The sequence below is a fragment of the Podarcis melisellensis genome (genome assembly GCF_964234715.1).
Source record: "Podarcis melisellensis genome assembly, chromosome: 1".
Taxonomy (NCBI): Eukaryota; Metazoa; Chordata; class Lepidosauria; order Squamata; family Lacertidae; genus Podarcis; species Podarcis melisellensis.
The window spans coordinates 113,351,644-113,375,669 of record NC_138528.1 but is presented as its reverse complement, the minus strand read 5'-3'; the positions used below and the strand labels follow the sequence as shown (position 1 = coordinate 113,375,669).

Here is a 24,026-nt window from a genome sequence, read left to right as displayed (position 1 = left end):
TTTTGACTTGGTATAAGATGACATCACTGGAAAGTGTAATTATCGTCTTCTACCAATAGGTGACACTCAGTTATTAGTTTTGTAAGCCAAATAGACTATGTGGTTGGTGTACACCGGGGTCCTCAAACTTTTAAAACAGGGCCAGTTCACTGTCCCTCAGACACTGTTGGTGGCCGGCGCAGCGCGGCGGCTTCGTGGTGGGGTTCTGCAATGGCTGGGCGGGCTGGATTTAGGACCTTGACGGGCCGTAGTTTGAGGACCCCTGCTCTACTGCTACAGCACTGCGGGGTGCCATACCCTCCGAGAATCACTGATCCAAGTCATGATACACAGTTGTCACTAAGTGACAGTAGAAGGAGAGCCAAAGATCTCCGAAAACCAGTTGAAGGAGAGCCAAAGACAAGGGAGCCGGTGAGAAAGCCTTGCTTGCTCTCTCCTTTGCTGCCTTCTATTTTTTTCTGACTTAATCCAGCCACCCCACTGCGCTCTGCCTACTGCAAGCAGTCCCTGTCGCCATCACTGCATGCTGAAGGCGGCCTAGCATCACACAGACCCCAAGCACAGCCTCCGGACAATTTTGAATGTGTCTTTCTGAGAATCACAATCCTGTAGTTTGGCCAATTCCATTTGGTGAATCGAATCAGCAATTTCTCCCTCGGTCTCCTTTCTCCCTGCCCTGATGTGTCCTGGCCTTGGGCCTCCATCTCCCCCAGGCTCCGTGGTAAACAAGAGCCCCCTTGTTTCCCCACCCCAGGTTTCCTGACCCCTTCGCTTCTCGGGGGGGGGCTTTCTCTCCATGGCACCGCGGGACAGTTTCTTCTCCAGCGAGGATGCCGCCATCTTCCCCTCCTCCCCCAGAGCCACTGGCGCTGTCGCCACCATGCAGCCAGAATACACAAACACCGCAGTGCGCACGCACCGAAAGGACCAACCAGGCCACCATATTCTCCTCTTCCTCCTCCTCTTCCCACCGCAAAGGCTCAGCTCCAATTTTGCCCGCTGTGTCTGTTTCGCCTCGCGGCTTTTCCTCGCTTTATGCATGTGCGAGGGCACTAAAGCGCTGCCCGAGCTCAGTAACAACACGGCCGCGCCATCAGTAATATTTTGGACGTTCTCCTTGCCAATACTTGTGCATTTCGGGTGGGCCGCGTTTAGGAGGCTGGCGGGCCGGATCCAGCCCGCGGACCATAGTTTGAGGACCCCTGGTGTACACTGTACAAATATCTCAAACCCCCCTGCCAAACCAAACCCTTTCATTTTGAAATAATCACCCTTATGTTTAAAATGAGATTGAAAACCAAAAATGGACTGGAGTTTTTCAAAGTGTACCCAAGAACAAATGAAATCCTAATAATAATGTATAGGGTCATTACTGGATAGGCATATGAATATTTAAATAGCGATGTAGAGGAGAGGAAGGAGTGTTTGATAAATATTTCCGTTCTCATTTAGAAAGAGGGAGAATAATGCATTCATAATGCCATATAATGATGATTAACTACTTTGTGATCCAGCCATAATTAGGGAGGGTACTTATTGGCGCCCGCTAAGAAACATTTTCAGTCAGTATATCTCGCACTGAAGAGTTCTCTGAAGAACTTCCTTAGGAAGGATCTGGTCTACTGACATTAATCATGCAGTATGGAAGAAATTAGCTAGCAGGATGGACCCAAGTAATTATGCTCCGATTAGCACTGTATTGATCCAAGGGCAATTAGTTGAATGACTCAGGCTGCAATCCTAAACACTCTTACAAGGGAGTAAACATGTCCTCCTATAGGTGAAATAAGTAAAAATTACAGATATACAACTAAAATGTAGTAGATGGACTGGGAAGCTGGGTTCATTCTATCAGTTCCACTGAAAGCCCAGTTCCATCCAGCCCCCTCGATGGGATAACTCTGTTGGTAGAGCATGAGACTCTTGATCTCAGGCTCTTGGGTTTGAGCCCCACATTGGGAAATGATTAATTGTCATCTGGTAGCTACAATTCAGGCTGCCTCCTGGGAAGGAGTCATTATAACAAGACCAGCTCCATCAGGTATCTTCTCCTTTCAGCTGATTCCATTTGAGATGGTCATTGTAAGAACTGTTCTTTGAGAAGAATAGAAGCATAACCATCTGAAGCCATCCCACTTACCATTCTCTTCTCCCCCTCTTTCTTCCTAACAAAAAATAAATAAAAATAAATGCTTGATGAATTTTTAGAAAAAATCTATTCTACCCTGTTCCCTCTTTGTTTAAACCAATTCATGAACCAAGAACTTATACACTGACCACTAATAATAAACCATATGTTGTAGATATCACTCCACATTTATTTTGATTTTTGTGATATACAAATGACATGAGAAAACTTGGTATACTTATTTGTATAACATTATTCTTGTGTAGAAAACCCAATAAAAAGTTATTTTTTAAAAAAACTGTTCTTTAAGGATTGACACCTGAGTTTGCTTATCCCCCTTCCCTCCCCCCCACCGCTTTTGTGCCTTTTTTTTTAAGTTTGTAAAAGACATCTAATTGTTTGTATGTAAGCTGTGTTTTGAGACTTTGGGCTGAAGAGTGAGGTAGAAATGCTTTTAAAAAATATTTGATTGAGTTGAACTACACGTACCTCTCTGTGTGCGTGTGGCAGTGAGGTAATGTGCAATCAAAGACCCAGTACTATTTTTGCAGTGGTTCTATTTCATGCCCAATCAGCATGAAAGGGGGGCTTTTTAAGCCACTGCATTCTCCAAAGCTAGACTTTTAGGAACTCTGAAAACGCAAGGTGCTTCAATAGAGGAGTGTGCAAGTTGTTGCATACTGTGGAACTTTGTGGGAAACACAGCACAAGTCACTCGGAAACAATGGAGCGCTCCAAATCATTGGCCCATGGAAAATAACAGATCTAGCTGAACGACAACGTGCGGAGCTTTGCAGTGATTGTTGCAATGGATCCCTTCTAGTATTGTGCAATTGTAAGACAGCTGTATAATCTAAGGTTGTATAATTATATGTTTGTTATATAATCTAAATTGTATAATCTAAGAAGGGGCATGGCTGAGAGGGATGTGGTCATGACTTTCATGAAAGGGCCCCTCACTTCTGAATTTGCCACTACACTAATGATGTGTGGGTGTTAATGTAGTTGGCCACATAAGGGAGGGTATACACAAACCTATTGTGGGAGGCCCAGATTTAAGAAAAGGTTACAGTCTGGCACACTCCATGCATAGGATGGGCCTTAATTTCCTTGTGAAAGCAACTTCATACATTATGGCACCTGAAGGGACCAATTGCTGAAGGGACTTTTGTTGAGGTGAACAAGTGTAATAACTTACCTGAACCAGCTTGGGGCAACAGACAGAAAGGCAAGCTATTCTTCCCTTACTCATTCCTTATTGAGTAGCTGCCTGTAGATTGTCCTCTCTCAGGCTTTACTTCCTGCTTCTTCTCCAAGGCCCCCTCCAGACAGCACTTTTTGTTATGTACTGATGTTCTCACCCTGGGCCAGCAGGGGGATACTGTAGATAGTTATGCAAATGAAGGATTGAAAGTGACGTTCAGTGATTGGATAGTTTGTATGCAAATGAAGGATCGAAAAGTGACATTCAGTGATTGGATAGATTTAGAAAGTTGCAACTGTTACAATTGTTCTGGAGCTCTATATAAGCAGGCTGACTGAGCTCCTCAGTTCAGTTCTGTTCCAGCTTACAAATAAAGAGCTGCTTTGGAAGAATTGCTGTGGCATCTGATATGTTCGCCAACAACTTAACACTTTTATTGTGGGTGCCTATAATAACAAAGAGCTTGACTTCAATGTTCATTTCTAAGGGCTTCGTTCTGGACCATCTGTTCCTCTTCCTCCTTGCAAGTGATATAAAAAATTGGGGTTTGGCTTTTGCTGCCCAACTCCCCATGGGACTCTGAGTCCCCTAAGTCCACGATCGGCCAGAGATGAATGGATGGAGGCAGGATGCAGTGGGAAGCAAGGCAGATATTTATTTTTTCTGTTGCAGCAGAGTCCCCTCCTCTCCTTCCAAGGAGAGAGAGACCCTGAACAAAAGTATGCAGGAACCTTTTAAAGACTTTTGACATTGCTCAACCCCCTTAGCCAAAGACCACCTCAAATTCATCATACGTACATCATAGGAGGCGGTCTACAGCAGAAATCGTGCCTGCCAGGATACCTGATAATGGTTGCTGATTGCATTACTTGGGCAGTCTGACCATTCTTTCGTGATGGTTAATACTTTAGTTCCTGAATCCAGGTCATAGGCTCACCCTAAAGGTAAAGGGACCCCTGACCATTAGGTCCAGTCGTGACCGACTCTGGGGTTGCGGCGCTCATCTCGCTTTATTGGCCGAGGGAGCTGGCGTACAGCTTCCGGGTCATGTGGCCAGCATGACTAAGCTACTTCTGGCAAACCAGAGCATGGCACGGAAATGCCATTTACCTTCCCGCCGGAGCGGTACCTATTTATCTACTTGCACTTTGATGTGCTTTTGAACTGCTAGGTTGGCAGGAGCAGGAACCGAGCAACGGGAGCTCACTCCGTCACGGGGATTCAAACCTTCTGATTGGCAAGTCTTAGGCTCTGTGGTTTAACCCACAGCACCCCACTAATACACAAATAAGCCCTTAAGACAGGATTTGTTGGCAAAAAGATAATGGGAAAGTTTTCCCCATTTGCCTTCCTTACCGCAGAGGAATATTTGAGGTCATTGGGAGAGCCAAAATGGCTTAAGGATTGCTCTCCTGTACTAATTTCAGACACATGGTTTACAGTATATTTAGATATGTCAGCATTAATTAATATTTATTCTATATTTGAGACCTTAGAATTCTTAAAACACAAGATGTTCTTCTATTCTCCAGCATTATTGTCTGCACTCCTGGCATTCCATTGTTTCCGTCACTGCTGACTGCCTTCACTGTTTTGTTTTTAAAAAACCAGCAGAAGTTTATTGCATTGGGATCCCATGGGAGCCTACGCTCCCTATACAATTCTGCTTCATTGTAAATGGGTTGTCTTTTTGAGGAAGGAAAAACAGACACAAATAAACCAAGTGGAGGTTCCAGAGGCATCCTGGCTTTTAGAGATGGACAGAAAGAAAGAGATTGTGTGAGAGGGCAAGGGTTGCAGTCAGGAATAGGGCCACCGACTCTCCTCTTAACTGCTGCTGCCTTCTTTCCTTTATGACCAAAACAGTTTGAGGAAGACTCTGCTGTGTTTTCCTGAGCAGCAACAGCCAGGCTAGAAACCTGAGAAGGAGCTTATCTCAGAAAGGCTGAGGATGGATGACCAAAGGAGAACAAACAAACTCTATATTGTGATTTATGGCAGCAGTATTTCTCACATAGGCTTTGAATGTCAAAGGCAGCTCCTTTGCATTGTATATGAGGAGTGACTATCTTGAAATCATTAAAATTAATACTGGGGACTGTTACTGGAAACATCTAATGGTGCAATGGCTTGATATAATCTTTTTTTGTGGTAAAATTAGGTGTTCCTTCAGGTTGCTGTAGATTGGAATCAATGCTCCAGTTTCATTAATACCAGTGAAACTAGGTTGGTTACCCAGAGCTATTTGCTTGAGACATGATTCTTCAGCACACATGCTCTCTTCTTGAATTAGATGTGTGGAAGATCCCGTTTTTGAACCAGGATTTGATGCCTTTGGTTCCTCCCTACGTATTGTGTCTCACTCGCTGGATCATCACCTTGTCGTGGTGAGTGGGCTTGCACATTCCTATGTCCCTTGTGAGTGAAGCCATCAGGAATCTTGTACTCCCAGCAGGGTCACCCAAAGCAATAAGGTCAAAGGGAAGGAGCTAGACAAAGAATGATCCAAGAAGTCCTCAGCGGCAGAACAGGCAGATGATAACAAGCGGTATGTTACAATGGCTGTGAAGGCGGATGAAGGCTGCAACAGATAAGAATCTACCAGTCGTCGTGACTTCTCATGCCATCGGAACAGAGCCCTACTGCGAAGACTCTGTGTTGGTCAGCGTGCACTGATCTACACACATAAAACAAATTCACGCACAGGCATCTTCCAAAAACCCATCCCAAACCCAAACCCCAAAAGTCCCATGGCAATCAACAAATGACAATGGGGGCAGGATCGTGAAATCTGGAAGCCCCTAGTCATGAACCGGCACATGGGCAGCGGATACAGATTCAGTCGTTCTGACTCAAGGAACGAGGCAGTTGAGCAGCTTGGCAGCTGTATCCATGGCTGAGCAGCCCTTTTTAGGATCCACTCTGCTAACTCTGAAAAGGGGAGGGGCTAGAAAAGGTGCCCTAAACATAGTCTGCCTCCCTTTTCCCCTGACTGGATTACCGCGCCCAGTAGGGTCACCACCCAGTGGTCGTAAAAGACAACTGAACTTGTGGAACACGGAATATTCGGACTTTGTCAGATAGCGAGTGTCCTGAATGCAGAATTGTCATCATTGCAAGAGAGCTGTGACATTTTAACATCGATATTGCTGCGCTTCAAGAGACTCAAAGAGCAGGTGAGGGACAACGGATAGAAGAAAAAGGAGGCTACACATTCTTTTGGAAGGTCAAAGCACACCAGTGCAAGTAGATAAATAGGTACTGCCGTGGCAGGAAGGTAAACGACGTTTCCGTACGCTCTGGTTTACGTCACAGTGTTCCGTTGGACCAGAAGTGGCTTAGTCATGCTGGCCACATGACCTGAAAAGCTGTCTGTGGACAAACGCCAGCTCCCTTGGCCTGAAAGCGAGATGAGCACCACAACCCCATAGTTGCCTTTGACAGGACTTAACTGTCCAAGTATCCTTTTCCATTTGCCTTTTTTACCTTTTACATTGTGTTCCAGTGAAAGCATGTCGTTGGTGATCCAGATTGTTAATCTCTGTTCTTCTCAAAATATTACTGTGTAGCCTTCTCTAAATTAGAGGTGTGAGAGAACAGCTTTTATAGCAATATGGGGTGGAGACCTATTCCACAGAATCCAGAACGCTAAAATGTTCCAAAGCAGTAGCATCCACCCCCAAAATTCAGGTTCTGTGTATCAAAAATATCTCTAGATTTTCCTCTTTACATGCATGGGAACACAATCCATTACATAGAGAAAGCATCAAAGCCCAGATTCCTTGCATCACAACATTTCCGGCTTCTTCACACCTCACAACCCCTAGCAAAGTTTGACTTACCATTTTTCAGCCTCCGGAAAGGAAAAACCATACATAAACTTGCACGGGCACACACAAAGGTATGATTTTTGCTGTGTAGTCGCTAATATATTTTCCTAGCTTAACTTGGAACTGTTATCTTCAAGGTTGGAACAAACCGCTTAAAGCTTCTTTATTATACTAACAGCTTAGGTTTTTAAAATAAAACATTTCAAAATGGAAGGACAGAACATGGTAAGGGAAAAATACAGTGATGCATAGCTCACTTGGTAGAGCATGAGACCCTTAATCTCGGGGCTGTGGGTTTGAGCCCCATGTTGGGCAAAAGCTTCCTGCATTGCAAGGGGTTGGACTAGATGGTCCTTGTGGTCCTTTCCTTTTTTTTTTATAAGATATTTATTAGCATTTTCACAAGTTTTATAAGACACAAAAATCACACAAAAAAGACACAAAAAATAAAATCAACAGTACATATAAAAAAGAAAAATCGAAAAAACAAACAAAAATCACATGTATAATTTCATTCCCTTATAATCGTGAAAAAAACTTTCCCGACCTCCTCGTACCTCTCCTTACTGCATTCCATTCTCTAATTAGTTTATCTTCAACAAATCCTTCCCTTAGTTTTAATTAAACTTCTTAAAAATTCTTTCCATATTACATAATGATTTCAGCTAGCAACCCCTTAATTTCAGAACCGGCATCATCTTAACATTCAATAATTTTACAATATTTCTTAAGATAATCTTTAAATTTCTTCCAGTCTTCTTCCGCAGTCTCTTTCCTCTGTTCTCGGATTCTGCCAGTCATCTCTGCCAGTCCCATATAGTCTATAACTTTCATCTGCCATTCTTCCACGGTGGGTAGTTCTTCTGTCTTCCAATACTTTGCAATAAGTATTCTTGCTGCTGTTGTAGCATACATGAAAAAAGTCCTATCCTTCTTTAACACCAATTGGCCGACCATACCCAGGAGAAAGGCCTCTGGTTTTCTCCTTTCCAATTCTATGATTCTTTAAAATCATTATACGTAATAAGTAACAAATAAGCGTAAACAGGCATTGACTTACTAGGTTGTGAAATGCAGAAGTTTGTCTTTCATGCTTTTCCTTTATTAGGGTTGTCTACTTACTAGAATGGGACGCAGGTGGCGCTGTGGGTTAAAGCCTCAGCGCCTAGGACTTGCCGATCAAAAGGTCGGCGGTTCGAATCCCTGCGGCGGGGTGCGCTCCCGCTGCTCGGTCCCAGCGCCTGCCAACCTAGCAGTTCAAAAGCACCTCCGGGTGCAAGTAGATAAATAGGGACCGCTTACCAGCGGGAAGGTAAACGGCGTTTCCGTGTGCGGCTCTGGCTCGCCAAAGCAGCGATGTCACGCTGGCCACGTGACCCGGAAGTGTCTCCGGACAGCGCTGGCCCCTGGCCTCTTAAGTGAGATGGGCGCACAACCCCAGAGTCTGTCAAGACTGGCCCGTACGGGCAGGGGTACCTTTACCTTTACCTTACTTACTAGAATCATTTTTAGATAATCGTGACCCCACCCTTGAGCCAAGATTTTATGGCCTTTGTGTCCTCACTACATCCAGTGAAAACAAATGTTGTTAGTGATCTAGACTGCTGATTTCTGTTCTTCTCAAAATGTTCCCCAAGGCGAAAGGTGAAGTTGGTGAACAAACTTAGTGTCAGGGAACTGCCATCAGTGCCGGAGAGAGAGAGAGCCAAAGGCAGGTGGATTATAGAGAGCCTCCAGGGATCGGGAGAAGTAGCTCATCTTCTGGGGAAGAGAATAAACGCACCTCCAGTGGAGAGGAGGTGCAGGAGTCGGAAGTGGCGAGGCGGTCCCAGGACTCCCTGCCTGGGAGAAGCGAGGAGGGAAGGGGTTCTCCGCTGCCACGCCCTCGTTGGGCAGAAGGCATTCGCGCAGAGAGGGCAGGCGCAGACTGGGCATAAAGGAGCTTCTCTGTTGGGGGAAGTTTAAGAAACGCCCACTCACGGATTCTCCCAGCGAGTCAGCCACGGGTGAGTGGAGCTCCGGACAGATAAAGTTTACTTTGGCAGCCCAGCCAGGTATTCGCAGCCAGCCAGGGAGATATTGGCCTGCTTGCTCACGAGCAACCCCTTGGAAACATAACACTTAAATTATAACTTATTAGAATTCAGGATGGATTCCTGGTAGCATTCTGAACTCTTATTTGCAACATCATATTTCAAAAAGGACACTTCTGCTTTGAAACTCTGATAAACCTTTTTTAAAAAAAAAACAGGAGGCTTCTAATAGCTTTGTGATAAGTTTATATTTTGAGGAAATCTGCAGAAGACCAATGAATTCAAGACAACAAAAGAAAATCCCCAAGTAAATAAAGAAGTGAAAGGCTTGAGAGAATGGATAGCCCTTGAGTCCTTTTTAGAAAAAGTTAATAAACTAACAGTGCAATCCAACTACACGTACTCAGAAATATATCCTACTGGTAAATACTGATGAGTGAAGGATTGCAGCCTACATAACCAGCCAACCATTATGAGACCAAGTAGTTATTCAAGGTAGTATGTGCCCATCTGGATGAAAATACAAGCTTTATCTTCATCCCAAGGTGTTGGCTGTACAATTTCTTGCAATCCTCATTCAAACGAACTCTCCGCCTAATTTCACCATAAGGATTATATTTACATCAAGTCATTGCATCACCATGTAAATACAGCTTATGGGTATTGTTTATTGTAGTGTACTTTCATGTCCATTCTGACAATCCTTCTGTGGGTTTAAGAATGTTTTCATTCAGGGAGTGGGCAATGGTTTTAATTAAGGATTACTACATGAAAATTTCATAACACTTTGTTTAGCAAGGTAGTTAGAAGTGGAAATGAAATCTTTTAATAATAATTGTGTGTGTGTGCACGCGCTTTAATTTCTCAAGAGAGCTAGGCACGCAGGTCAAACCAGAGCAAACAACGAGTGTGATACAGGCACAGCAATCCAAACTAAATCAATCCAGTATGCTTAGTGGCTGCCAACAATATTGTTGTTTAGTCGTTTAGTTGTGTCCGACTCTTTGTGACCCCATGGACCAGAGCACGCCAGGCACTCCTGTCTTCCACTGCCTCCCGCAGTTTGGTCAGACTCATGTCTGTAGCTTCGAGAACACTGTCCAACCATCTCATCCTCTGTCATCCCCTTCTCCTTGTGGCCTCCATCTTTCCCAACATCAGGGTCTTTTCCAGGGAATCTTCTCTTCTCATGAGGTGGCCAAAGTATTGGAGCCTCAGCTTCACGATCTGTCCTTCCAGTGAGCACTCAGGGCTGATTTCATTCAGAATGGATAGGTTTGATCTTCTTGCAGTCCATGGGACTCTCAAGAGTCTCCTCCAGCACCATAATTCAAAAACATCAATTCTTTGGCGATCAGCCTTCTTTATGGTCCAGCTTTCACTTCCATACATCACTACTGGGAAAACCATAGCTTACAATATGCTGCATCCAAACCCAGCTCAGTGTTGACTGATACTGACAACAGCCAGCAGAAAGTGCCTGAGCTCAGCGGAGGACCAAATATTTGCAGCATCTCTAATGCCACTGGACACATTGCCCACCAACTGCTTCACCCCAACCCCCACATCTCACGAGTTGTGCCAACAGCAACAATTGATCTAGTCTTGCTGCCAACACTAGAGCTACTTGAGGGGGCACTCTCAGCATCAGGTGGTGGTCTGCCGCCCTCCACCAAGGGTACCGCCTTCTCCACTCTCTCTAAATAAATAAATATATACATCCCAAATTGATAGCAATACAAACAGATAAGACCAAATTACATTTCAAATTAAAGAACGTTTCAGAGGGGCTTCCCACGTTCTGGATGTCTGGAGAAATTGTCTCACACATTCCCCCCCCCCCCCCGCGCTTTTTTCTTCGCTGTTGTTATGCCCGTTTCCAAATTCCGATCTTAACCTCTCAAAATATCTTCAGTCGCCGGTGCATATCTCCTCTCATATTAAAGAAATCATTATGTCCATTCGCCTGCTGGAACACAGTTTAAGACACGTTGTTGTCCATCAATAAGAATTCTCAGCGCTGTCTCCCTCCCAAATCTGCGCTGCTTCATTTACAGGTTAAAGATGCCGTAAGCTCTCAAGTTGTTTAACAAGCTGTAATTCCAACGTTTAATGGGCTGACCTTGTGGATGGGGTCCACGCCAGTTTTACCCGTGAGAATGTTTGGGGCTATTCTTTATAGTCATTAAGTCTGCTGCTGGGTTCCTGTTTGGGAGTGGAACCTAAGGAAACAGTATCAGTGGGAGCATCACTTTCTCACTGGTACGACAGCTGTTCCCCATAGTGCCCTACTTTGGAGGGCATAACCTGATTTGGACGCACTGCTCAAAAGAATTCGAAGCAACAAGTGCAAATACATCCCCATCTTCTTAAAAAAAGCAGTGGTTTTAAAGCACTGTACTGTCTTCACTTGTCAGTACAGAGCGGAGCATCAGAGTTAGCAATGCAGACATTAATGGAGATGAGTTTATCTTGAATTTACTGCTGGAATAAACGATCACTGCTTGAAAGTGAGCTGACACGGCAGTTATCCAGAGGTTATCCTCTTTGATCTAAAAATACTGCAATTGCAACACAGAATGCTGGCAGCCAAATGCTTTTTGAAGTCAAGTATAATGACTATATTACATCCATATTGTTCCAGTTGCATAGGCAACTACCTATTACTTTCCCAGCTCAATTTAAAGTGTTGCTTTTGACTGTTCCTCCCTTGCTTTGGATGCCAGGTTATTTAAAAAATGCCAGGTTATTATGAGCCAGGCCCTGAAATGGGCTTGGGAGCATCTACTCTGTGCCCTGCCCTCAGGATTTTTCATCTTGGCCAGAGCAACGGGCCTATTCAGTAGTGCTTGCACATCTTTGGAACCATGTTCTTTGTGCTTACCTTTAAACTGACCTTAAAACGCTTTTCGATTAACCTAGGATTTTATAGATGTTAGCTGCTACCATTTTTATGAAGTCAGTTTCTAATGATTTCAATGATGATTTTGATTACGTACTGTCACATGCTATTTTTTACTCTAAACTTCTGAAAACCACCCTATTTTGTTTTATTGAAAATGATGTTTGAGAGGAAATAAAATTAATTTGAGAGGAAATGTGAACCCCACTGCAAAAGCATTTTAAAAATACAAATAAAAATTCCCCAAACCATAAAGGTAAAGGTACCCCTGACCGTTAGGTCCAGTCGCGGACGACTCTGGTTGCGGCGCTCATCTCGCTTTATTGGCCGAGGGAGCCGGCGTACAGCTTCCGGGTCATGTGGCCAGCATGACTAAGCCGCTTCTGGCGAACCAGAGCAGAGCATGGAAATGCTGTTTACCTTCCCGCCGGAGCGGTACTGGTCGGCAAGCCCTAGGCTCTGTGGTTTAACCCACAGCACCACCATAGAGAGCACCTGACAAACTAAGACCCATGTCCACCAAAAACCAACGTCTTACTTAACAGGGTCGGCTCAGATATTTTGATGCCTGAGGCAAACTACAAAATTGCAGCCTCCTCTGCCCAGCCTCCCTGCCAGTGAAGAAGGGCTGGGTGAAACAGGAGCAAAGGGGGAATAATATTTGGTTGGTCTGCCTAAAATCATTTGGTGATAAATTTAGCTATTTCTTCTCTGCTTTTGCATATCAAACAAAACAGACGTAATCTGAGATTTGGGGCTATAAGGAATATGAATCTTTTTTTAATTCAATTGACATAAGTGTTATAAGGAAGGGGTTGGATAGTTTATACAAAAGAGTTTATTCTAGAAACTTAAAACATTCTTGTGTGCAGCAACTGTTCACTGCAAACGGCTGTGTCCCTGAGGGGCAGCCTCCGGCTGTGGAAACAAAAGACAGTTAAATCAAGAGAAGTTGCTTCACAAATCGTTTTTGTTGATTGTCGACTGCAGCAATCAAACTGCTATCACAACTTGCCAAAGCACAGCAGATGTGGTTTCAAACGGGATGTCGAGATTCCTGTGGGGTTGGACTAGATGACCCTGGGCTCCCCCAGCTCTACAACTCTATGATTCTATGTGATATACATTGGGATCTGCCCCGCTCCATGGATCCTGCCGCCTGAGGTGGCCAACTCACTTTGCCTCATGGGTGAGCTGGCCCTGCGCCTTAATAAATTGTGCCGGCCATAAGCATTCCTGGATAGCTCTTTGGTTAGAGCGGGTGCTGATTTAACACCAAGGTGGCAGGTTCAATCCCTGTATGTGCCAGCTGCATATTCCTGCATTGCAGGGGGTTGGACTAGATGACCCACAGGATCCCTTCCAACTTGACAGTTCTATAATGCCACCAAGGCTGCCCAATCAGGGCGATACCTCTCGTACAGGTGAGGTTTTGCAGGAGGGTTTGACTTGCCTGGGTCGCTGATAGGCCAGGGCCAAGATTCCAACGTTAAGCAGGGGGAGGAGCCAGAAGGGGAGATGGGCGGAGCCACCGCTTGCGGGTTCCTATCGTTTTCCCGCTCTCCTAAACAGGCTCAACGGATAATTTGGGCGGGGGGAGGGGGCGGGGTCGCGCACGCGCGCCGCGCGGCGTGACAGCCTATAACTGCCGCGGGCCGCCGTGTTCGACCTTTCACCCTGACGCTGACGGCTCAACGCGGAAGCGCGATGGCGGCGGCAGAAGGGCCGGCAGGCGGCAAGAGCGGCGCTTCCCCGTCGGCTGCGCACCGGAGGCTGCGGATCCTCTCGGGCCACCTGAGGAGCGGGCCGCCGGAGGTGCACCTGTCCGCTGCCCAGTGCCGAGGGCGGGCGGCGCCGGCGCCGGCTCGCCCTCAGCCGAGCACCTTCCCCAAGAGGCGGTAAGCGGGTGGGGCGGCGGGGGAAGCCTGGGCGAGGGCGCTTCCTCCCCGGTGGGACGCCAGCTGGACGGGGGCTTCCCGAGACGGGGAGCAAGGCCTCGCCCCGCCGCCCCTCGCGGAAAGGGCCCGAAGCCGGTGCTTTCCTTGCAAGAAGAAGGGGACGGAGAAGCAGGAAAAAGCCGATGCCGCTTCCCGCTATTCCTCCCTTTGGCCTCATTTAATTCGAAAAGAGAGTTTGGGGGCAGACTCAAGTCTCATTTCTCCATAACATCTGAATTAGGAGATCATATGTAGGCCCTGGGCCAGTGCCTGGGTTATTAAATCTAGCCGACAGGGTCTGATTGGTTGGGTCCAGAGCATGGTTAATGCTTCATAGCTTGCGGGGGGAATGGTCTCTGATGTCTTGAAAAACGTAGGTGTGTGGCTTCTCCTAAAGAAACTGACTTTGAACACCTTAGACTGGAACAACTGTTGACCAGTAACAAATACACCCTTTTGGAGGATGAAGGGGCAGCCGCAAGCATGTTTTGATAGCGGATTATTTAGATCTGTTCTAATCTGGGTTCAGGTCTGGTCATGGGACTGAGTTGCCCTTGGTCTTCCTAAAGGATATTTGCAGTGGGTGGGAGAGGGTGTGTGTGAGCTTGATCCTGCTTCTTGATCTATGGCTTTTGAGACCATCAACCATGGTATCTTCCTTGACTGGCTCAAGAATGGGAATTTGGAGCACTGTGTTACAATGATTTTGGTTCTGCTTCTGGGACTAAGGAGAGTGGGACTGGGAAAGTACTTTTCAGGCTTCTGGAGGTTACGTTATGAGGTGCTGCAAGGCACTATTTTAACTCCATTGTTCAACACCTATATGAAGCTGCCAGGAATAATCATTAGGAGTTTGGAAACAAGGTGCCAGCAGCATGCTGATGACACACAGTTCTATTTCTCCATAACATTTGACTTGGGAGAGAGCATTGGAATCTGCATGAAAGCAGTGGCGAGATGGATAAGGAAATATAAGCTGCATTTGAATCCGGGCAGGATAGAGGCACTGTGGGCGAGTGGTTCCTGTGCCTGAGAAGTTGCTATGAGCTTCAGGTGCCATGTCCAAATAAAGAACTTGTACACCTGTCCCCACTAAGGTATGAACCCTATACAGTGGTACCTTGGGTTAAGAACTTAATTCGTTCCGGAGGTCCGTTCTTAACCTGAGGTACCACTTTAGCTAATGGGGCCTCCCACTGCCACCGCCGCACGATTTCTGTTCTCATCCTGAAGCAAAGTACTTAGCCCGAGGTACTATTTCTGGGTTAGCAGTGTCTGTAACCTGAGGGGTATGTAACCCGAGGTACCACTGTATAAGGATACAGCTTGTGCATTATACTGCGGGGAAGAACCACCCACCCACTCACACCCACCCACCTTCCTGTGTTGGACAAGAAATAAAAAAGTTGAGTGGGCAAGTCAGTTGATGGTAATGTCAAAAGTAGCTCAGATTCAGTTTCCCCCATTTCTGTTACATGAAAGTCTTGAAGACCAAGTTAAATAGGCGTTATGTGGGGGTGGGGTGGGGTGTTTGCAGTGTATATATCTATGAACCTGTAGAGAATAAACCCATTTATGACAGCATTTATTTAACTTAACAGTGCATTTGGTATTTCATATTTCCATTATTGAAGATTATACTAATATGACACTACAGTAGTGACATCTTGATTAGTAGCTGCTGCTTGGTTAGACCCTGAGTTCCTTGTTTGAATGCTTGAAATTTAGTACAGTGGTACCTCGGGATGCGAACGGGATCAGTTCCGGAGCCCCGTTCCCATCCTGAACGGAACACAAGACGCGACGGTGCGTCTGAGCGTGCTCATGCCGCGTTTCGCCGCTTCCGCGCATGCGCGTGACGTCATTTTGAGTGTCTGCACATGTGCGAGCGGCAAAACCTGGAAGTAACGTGCTCCGTTACCTCCGGGTTGCCGTAGAGCGCAACTCGAACGCGCTCAACCCAAAGCGCGTTCAACTCGAGGTATGACTATTCCTAATTAATACTTGACAGACCACCATAGAACATGAACAGGATGGGGTAGAACAGCCAGGTAGTCAAAACTCCTGTCTGTTTAAATTTTGGTGAACAAGCAGGGCAATGTGACTGTAACACTTACCAGGTTGGGTGGTAACTCTTTCTCCTGCACAATTTTCTTAATTAAAATTACATACAGTATGCATAAGATTTCCCCGCAGGGAAATAGTGTGTTTTGTGGAGAGTTCATTGGGAAAGCGTTGCAAGGAGAGTGGTTTAACCTCCTTCCCACAGTGCCATGGCCCAGATCTGGATTGGATTCTCCTTCAGCTACTATTTGCTGAAATTCTAAGCAGTGGAATGTCCACTTATGAATCTCAAGCATCTTGTCTTGTTTGGCTTTAAGAAACTTGTTGACTTTATCTAGATTTACTCTCAGTGCATAGTGCCAACAGCTCCCTCTCCCCCGATACCTTTTCTTAAGAAATCAACCTTTTATTTAGGTAAGGATATTCAGACTGTGAGGTAAAATGGTTACAAAACAGAATGTGAATTACTTTGCTTGTTAAGGGAGTTTCCTGGTGGGCAGTAGGAGTTCATGGAATGTGTCAAGAGAAGAGTAGGGTAGCTGCACTGTGAAAGGACTGGGATTAAGTGAACAGAAAAACCATACCTTAAATGACAGCAAAGCCCAGTATACAATGATGTGCATTATCATTAAGTATTATGTGTCCTGCTAAGATATTATCACATGATCTCTTTAACCCCCACTTTGCCCCTGGCAGGAGCAGACTTGCTATCTAAAGCAGTGTTTTTCAACCTTTTTTGGGTGAAAAAAAATCACGAGGCACACCACCATTAGAAAATGTTAAAAAAATTAACTCTGTGCCTATATTGACTATATATAAAGTAATTCTCTTGAATAGGAATCAAATAAACACAAAGAAAGTATTTTATAATTACTTTATTATGAAATAGTAAGAAAACAGAAATATGAAAAATTATAAAATACTTTATTTTTAAATCTTTCAAATTTTTCAATTTTTCCCACGGCACACCAGGCAACATCTCGCGGCACACTAGTGTGCCACGGAACAGTGGTTGAAAAACACTGATCTAAAGTACTACTGACTATCTTCAGTCATGAGAAGCCAATTGCCCAAGGCAGATCAGCCCATAGGCAAGGAGGTCATTAGCAGTTTTTGACTCCTACTTGTTCCTATGATTAAGTAAGCTTTTGTGTGACAGCATTGATGGGCTCAGGTTGTTCCCGAGGCCGCAGGTAGTGCAGAATGTGGTGACCCTATGCAGCTCAAGCCCAGTATACTTGCCCTGTCTTAACCTTTATATACCCAGTAGGTTACTGCATCTTGCAGGAGCGTTTCTCCTTCAAGTTCTGAAGATCTCAAAAGCTTGCTCTACAGTAACAGAGAGCTATGGCTCTTCTGTGGAGTGGCACTCCAGTTGAAATGTGACATGTACCTTCCTTATGCACTTTTTTTGGAAACAACGACATTCTTGTTCCGATAAGTAATTCTAGCTAGATGAATAGGTTTCTGCGTAGGTGTCCATTCTGTATTTCTTGTAAATTCATCTTTCGTTAGTTTTGTGCTGTTCTGTTACTGTTTTTAATGTATTTGGGACATCACCTTGGGCATATGTGAAAGTGAGAAATAAGAACAACAACGTTCTTAAGCACACACACACTTCTCTTTTTTCTGCAGCTGGAGGTTGCCTGGTGGAGAAGGAGAAACCATTGGCATTCCAAAGGGGTGGAGGGAAATTCCCAGCTGGTGGATCAGTTCCAGAACCAAGCCAACCTCTGTGGGCCATTAGACTATACCTCCGCAGTTGACAAGCCTATACTGGTTCCTTTTACCATCAAAGAGGAAGCAGAGGCATATCTCTTAGTGCTGTGGTTCATAGCACTAAGATCAATATGTCTGTTCTTAGTTCAGGAAAACCAGATCTCCATGCCTTATGTCTTATGATGACAGGCAACAGGTGTGTGTAATTTGCTTTTCTTCTGCTTACTTCCAACAGGGACATAAAGCAGAAAATTTCAGCAGCACCAGGCATGGCATGCAAGAGGACTGGTGTCTTCTATTACTGTGTTTCTACATTCACATGCCTCTGTCAGGGGTCCTGCTTGCTGTAACAAGAAAGTACCCCAAGAAAGTACACTGAGACTCCATAGCTGCTGGCAAGAAATGTGTTTTTGGTCCCCCATTACACGTTAGGCAAATGAGTTGTCATGCTAAGTCATACTCAAACCCATTGGAAGAAATGGTCCTAAGATAGTCATGACAGTTTTAAGTCCACTGATTTCAGTACATCTACTCAGATTATCACATTGTTGGCAAGATCCATTCATTGACTCCCTTAATTTATACTACAAGTGAAACTTCAGACTGAGTGTTTGGTATTTTTGAAAGTCCCTTACTTTCAAAGTCTCCCATAAAGACTTTTTAAAAAAATGGCTGTAGGTTCTGTTGCAAATCTTTAAAGAAGAAAAATGTTCTGCTGCATATATTTTGTTTGGGTGATATTAGAGGTCCACTAAGTTTGGATGGGCTTGGTACTCGGTTATTGTTTCTAGTAGCCAAATTTTTGATGCTGTATGGAAGCAAAGTACATATTGTCTTAGCCATGTAGTTTCACATTTCAAGCAACACATTCATCAGAGGATTAAAAATAGAAAACAATAAGATGAAATTTTTTCAGAGTTGGAGAATCTCTTAGCTGTTTGAAAAACTTTCTTCAGTATGTATCAAGAGCACATTTCTTACTTCAATCATTATCAGCTACTTAATGGCATCTCCTCTTAAGCCAACTGTCAGATCATATTTCAAATGAACATTTTAACCAACAAGAGAAAGTATCAGTGATTTATAGGAGTTTCAAAAATAATTGAAGAAAGGAGAATTTGCTGGTCTTTGCCCTAGGGACTGAACTCCAGAGTTATTGTGGGGTTTGGGAAAGGTTATGTTTTTTCCATTCCCCCGTCACTCATCCACGTTCCTCAAAGATTTCTTGGGCGCACGGCAGGGAGTAATCCTTCCAGAACATTTGGAAGTTAATTCCTGTTATCTTTGTCCCTCGGATATAATAAGATACAGTAGCCATCACTAATCACCACTTAATTATCTCTGCCAAGGGTCTTGACAGAGATGACTAACCAGCCATGAGGCCTCCCCGGAAGTCCTGAAACTCACTAGATTTCTGTGGTTGTAAGTTGTTTACAGTTTAAGTTTTTGATACTGTCTTAATTGTTGTAACCTGCCCTGGGACATTGGGGAAAAGTGTGAGATGGCGGCAAAAAAATTATTATAAGCTGCAACCCAAGATAAAAGGGCACACCTAGCTACTTTAAAAGAATTGAGATTCACGGATGCTGTAATTACTAAGAACCAGCAAGGTTTCTCAAAAACAAGTCATGCAAGACGAATCTCTTTCCTTCTCTCTCTGGATAAAGCTACAAGCCTGGTGGATCATGGGAATGCTATGGATGTTGTGCACCTTGCTTTCAGTAAGGCTTTTGACAAAGTTCCCCATCATATTCTTGTAGAGAAGCTGGTAAAATGTGGGTTGGATGAGGTAACTCTTAGGTGGATTTATAGCTGGTTGACTGACCAATCCCAAAGAGTGCTCAATAACTGTTCCTTATCCTGGAAAAAAGTGACAAGTGGAGTGCCACAAGATTCTGTCCTGGGCCTGTTGTTGTTCAGCATCTTTATAAAGAACTTGGACAAAGGAATTGAGGGGATGCTCATCACATTTGCAGATGACACCAAACTGGAGCTGCAGACAGAATCGGTATTCAATATGACCATAACAGATTGGAGAACTGGGCCCAAATTAACAAAATGAAATTCAATAGGGACAAATGTAAGGCTCTTCACTTAGACAGGAAGAACCAGCTGCACAGATATAAGATGGGGGACACCTGGCTTACTAGCAGTACATGTGAAAAGGATCTAGGGGTCTTAGTAGACACAAGCTTAACATGAGTCAAAAGTATGATGCAGCAGCAAAACAAACAAAAAAAGCTAATGCTAAGCTGCATCAGCAGACGTCTAATGTTCAGATCAAGGGAAGTAATAATAACATTCTATTCTGCCTGGCGGGCTCTGGTCCATGGGGTCACAAAGAGTCAGACACAACTAAACAACAAATTCTGCCTTGGTCAGACCACACCTGGAGTACTGTGTCTAATTCTGGACACCACAATTTAAGGACATTGACAAGCTGGAATGTGTGCAGAGGAGAGTGACGAAGATGATCAAGACTCTGCAAACCAAGACTTATGAACAGTATAAACTCTGATATATCAGTTAGGTGGCTCCTTAAACCATTTGGAAGTCGCCAAAACGGAATGTCTAGTTGCCATTTTGGGGCCAGGAGGCTTGAAAGTTGTATTTTTCAACACGACTTCTTGATTCTTGAAATTTGCTCTGTGCAGATAAAATATCACAAATAGAATATTACAGGATGTGTTGTTAGCATGTGAAAACAGGCAAGTTCCAGGGATACCCAGGCATGCACCTCCACATGGTGGAGGCATCAGGTGCCATTCTGGCACCCGGGCATCTTCACTTGGTCGCAAGTGGCTGATAGCCAGGTGCAACATGCCTCTGGCAAATTTCAAATGCTGCTTATGAGGAATGGTTGAGGGAATTGGGGATGTTCAGCCTGGAAGAGAGGAAATTAAACAGCCATCTTCAAGTATCTAAAGGGCTTTCACATGAAAGATGGAGCAAGATTGTTTTCTCCTGCTCCGGAGGGTAGGACCTGAACCAATGGCTGCAAGTTGTAAGGGAGGAGCTTCCAACTAAACATCAGGAATGACTTTCTGATAGTAAGGGCTATTTAACAGTGGAATGGACTCCCTTGGGAGGTTGTGAATCCCCTTCCTTGGAGGTTTTTAAGCAGAGGTTGGATGGCCATCTGTCATGGTTGCTTGACCCTTGAGGACCCTTGCAGCTCTGCAACTCTGATTCTTCTTCTACTACTACTACTACTACTACTACTACTAATAATAATAATAATATTTCAGCCTTTGGCCTGAGCCTCCAGCACTGTTTTTTGCTAAAAATTTGAGAGATAGTGCCTTTTGCATACGTATCTTAAGTACTCCGTGAGAGGTGTGAGCTTTCTTTTTCCAGGTAATCTCTGTTATAGTAGGTCTAATTTGAGACGAATGAACTGTCGTCATCTTATCAACACAATGAAGCCTTTCTGTGGTGCAGTGGTTAAGAGCAGTAGACTCGTAATCTGGTGAACTGGGTTCGCTTCCCTGCTCCTCCGCATGCAGCTGCTGGGTGACCTTGGGCCAGTCACACTTCTCTGGAGTCTCTCAGCCTCACTCACCTCACAGAGTGTTTGTTGTGGGGGAGGAAGGGAAAGGAGACTGTTAGCTGCTTTGAGACTCCTTCGGGTAGTGATAAAGCGGGATATCAAATCCAAACTCCTCTTCTTCTTTCTCTTTTCTGATCTTCCATATTTGTTAGAGTTGTAAATGTTTGTTCACGGCAATATATCATGGAGAGTTATAGAAGAATAGCCAATGCTCTTCAAGAGAGTTGTGGATATTGTTTCTGGTTGTATATCCAAAAAGAGTTCAGTGACATCTTTCTGTTTCATTTTCAAATTGTGATCGCTCAAAATGTAGGACATTTCCTCCTCCTCATTCAGTGTCAGTCCTGTATTGCTGCAATTCACAGATGTGCCTCAGTATTTGTTGACATTAACTATTCTTCCGTTAATTTTATCACCAGACAAAGGAATTTCCATAACTTGTTATTCAGCATCCTTATCAAACAAATTTTTCACAATCAAGCCACAGACAGGCTTAATCAGTTTTTCAGCTGCTGTATGTGCTTTGTCTGTTGAGCAATCAATTCAGCCAGTTGGTAAGATATAATTTGCATCTTACCTGAGACTTTACTCATTTTTCGAAATATGATCGTCGGCATTTCCACTGTTCCAACTGCCTTTGAAAATACTGAAACATTGCATTTTCATGTGTTTGGGGGCCATATTGGAATTGGAAAGCTTCTCACCACAGATCAGACACATAGATTGAGGGACATTTTCATCTTCAGTCCATGTGAATCAGAGACTTGGATAGCTATCCACATATTGTTGACTAACTTTCTTTTTTGGAGGTCTGCTTAGACCTGCTACTGGCGTTGAATTAAACTAGTCTTCTCCAGTACTCTGAATGGTGATTCTGGATCACAACTAGGATTGCTTTCAGCATCACTTGATGCTCATGCTCTCATTTAAAAAATATATCTATCCATATTCTGCAAATAAAGAAAGTGATTTTGATACTATACAGTACACTGGAGTGTTCAAATGTTTTTTGATTATTCTTTAATCTTCCTCCTGCACATGCCATCCTTTCCTGCTACACCAGTGGGGTGCACCGCACCTTTTGAGAACCACTGTGATAAGTTGTCTGTTAAGCTATGGTGTAACATCCACATTTATGATAGTTATCAGATTCAAGTAATGATGTGGGTGGTAGACACACCATGAAATTGTGTGTCTTTTTAAATAAAGGTGGCATCAAATTTGGAATTGTTTTCATAGGTAGATGTGCTTAGATACAGTGGTGCCTCGCAAGACGAAATTAATTCGTTCCGCAAGTCTCTTCGTCTTGCGAGTTTTTCGTCTTGCGATGCACGGTTTTCCATAGGAATGCATTGAAAATCAATTAATGCGTTCCTATGGAAACCGCCTTCCCCCGACCTCTTCTGGCGGGCGGCATTTTAAAATCGCCCGGGACAGCGGAGGACTTCTCCGCTGTCCGGGGCGATTTAAAAGCCCCTGGGAAGGCAGGCAGGGGGGACAAAGACTTTTGCCCCCCGCCTGCCTTCAGAAAAGGTCCAGGACAGGCGCGGACCTCTCCGCAAGGAGCGCGCTCCTTGCGGAGAGTTGCAAGCGCGCCCAGGCTTTCCCGCCCCGCCGCCGGGCTTCGGGACATCGTTCCGATGCCGGGCGGCGGGGGGAGGCTTTCTCGCCCCGTCGCCCGGCATCGGGACGATGCCCCGAAGCCGGGCGGCGGGGGGAGGCGTTCCCGCCCGGCCGCCCGGCTTCGGGACATGGTTCCGATGCCAGGCGGCGGGGGGAGGCGACAGTCCCGGGGCGATTTAAAAGCCCCCGGTTAGGCAGGCAGGGGGGGCAAAACCCCCGCCCGCCTTGGGAAGAGGTCCAGGACCTCTTCCCAAGGCGGGCGGGGGGGCAAAAGTCTTTGCCCCCCCCCTGCCTGCCTTCAAAAGCCGTCCGGGATAGCGGGAAGCGCTTCCCTGCTATCCCGAACCGCTTTTAAAATGCTGGCGGTGGGGAGCAAAGCCTTTCGCCCCCGCCGGCCTTCCTGGACCTCTTCTGAAGTCCGGAGGGGGGGAAAAGGCTTTGCTCCCCACCGCCAGCATTTTAAAAAAGGTCCCCGAGATTTCCCTATGGGCTTTCGTCTTGCGATGCAAGCCCATAGGGAAAATCGTCTAGCGAAGCGTCGCAAAACCCGAAAAACCCTTTCGTCTTGCGGGTTTTTCGTTTTGCGAGGCATTCGTCTTGCGGGGCACCACTGTATTTTAATTGTGTATTAATTTATCAGTGACATGTTTCCCAACCTGAGCTCATTTGGAAGGATGAAGGGATATAAATACGATAAATAAATAAGATAGTTATGAAAATGACTTGGATTAGCAAGGAGGAAGGAAGTTCATTCAGTCTGCTGGTGTGGGTGTTTGGAATGGATGTCATTTAAATTAATTTGTTTTTATGTGCTTTTAAATGTGTTTTTGAGAATTGAGGTGTTAATTATTTTAAGCTACCACCACTGTGGTTGTATGCATTGCATGGGTAGGTTAGAAATTCTCAGATTAATTAATGGGAGTCAGTATTTCTCTGTCCAGAAGGCAATCCGTGATGGTTTGTTTTCGATTTAGCTGGAACTATACTGCACATACTCAATTTGAAGGGTGGAAACTTCTAAAAGCTCTCCTTATTT

The 24,026-nt window shown here is 44.9% G+C and overlaps 1 protein-coding gene across 3 annotated transcripts in view; it reads left to right on the top strand.

Moving 5' to 3' along the window:
* The window catches only part of AGPS (alkylglycerone phosphate synthase), a 70,098-nt gene that overhangs the window by 6,153 nt on the left and 39,919 nt on the right, over positions 1 to 24,026 (top strand). Inside the window, exon 1 of one of the 3 annotated variants that reach the window (XM_081924296.1) lies at positions 13,732 to 13,995. The exons of the other annotated variants lie outside the window; for them this stretch is intronic. Coding sequence (XP_081780422.1) covers positions 13,805 to 13,995 — 191 coding nt within the window. The 5' untranslated portion in view covers positions 13,732 to 13,804. Of the gene's footprint in view, positions 1 to 13,731; positions 13,996 to 24,026 lie in introns of those variants that run through there. 3 annotated transcript variants of the gene reach the window in all.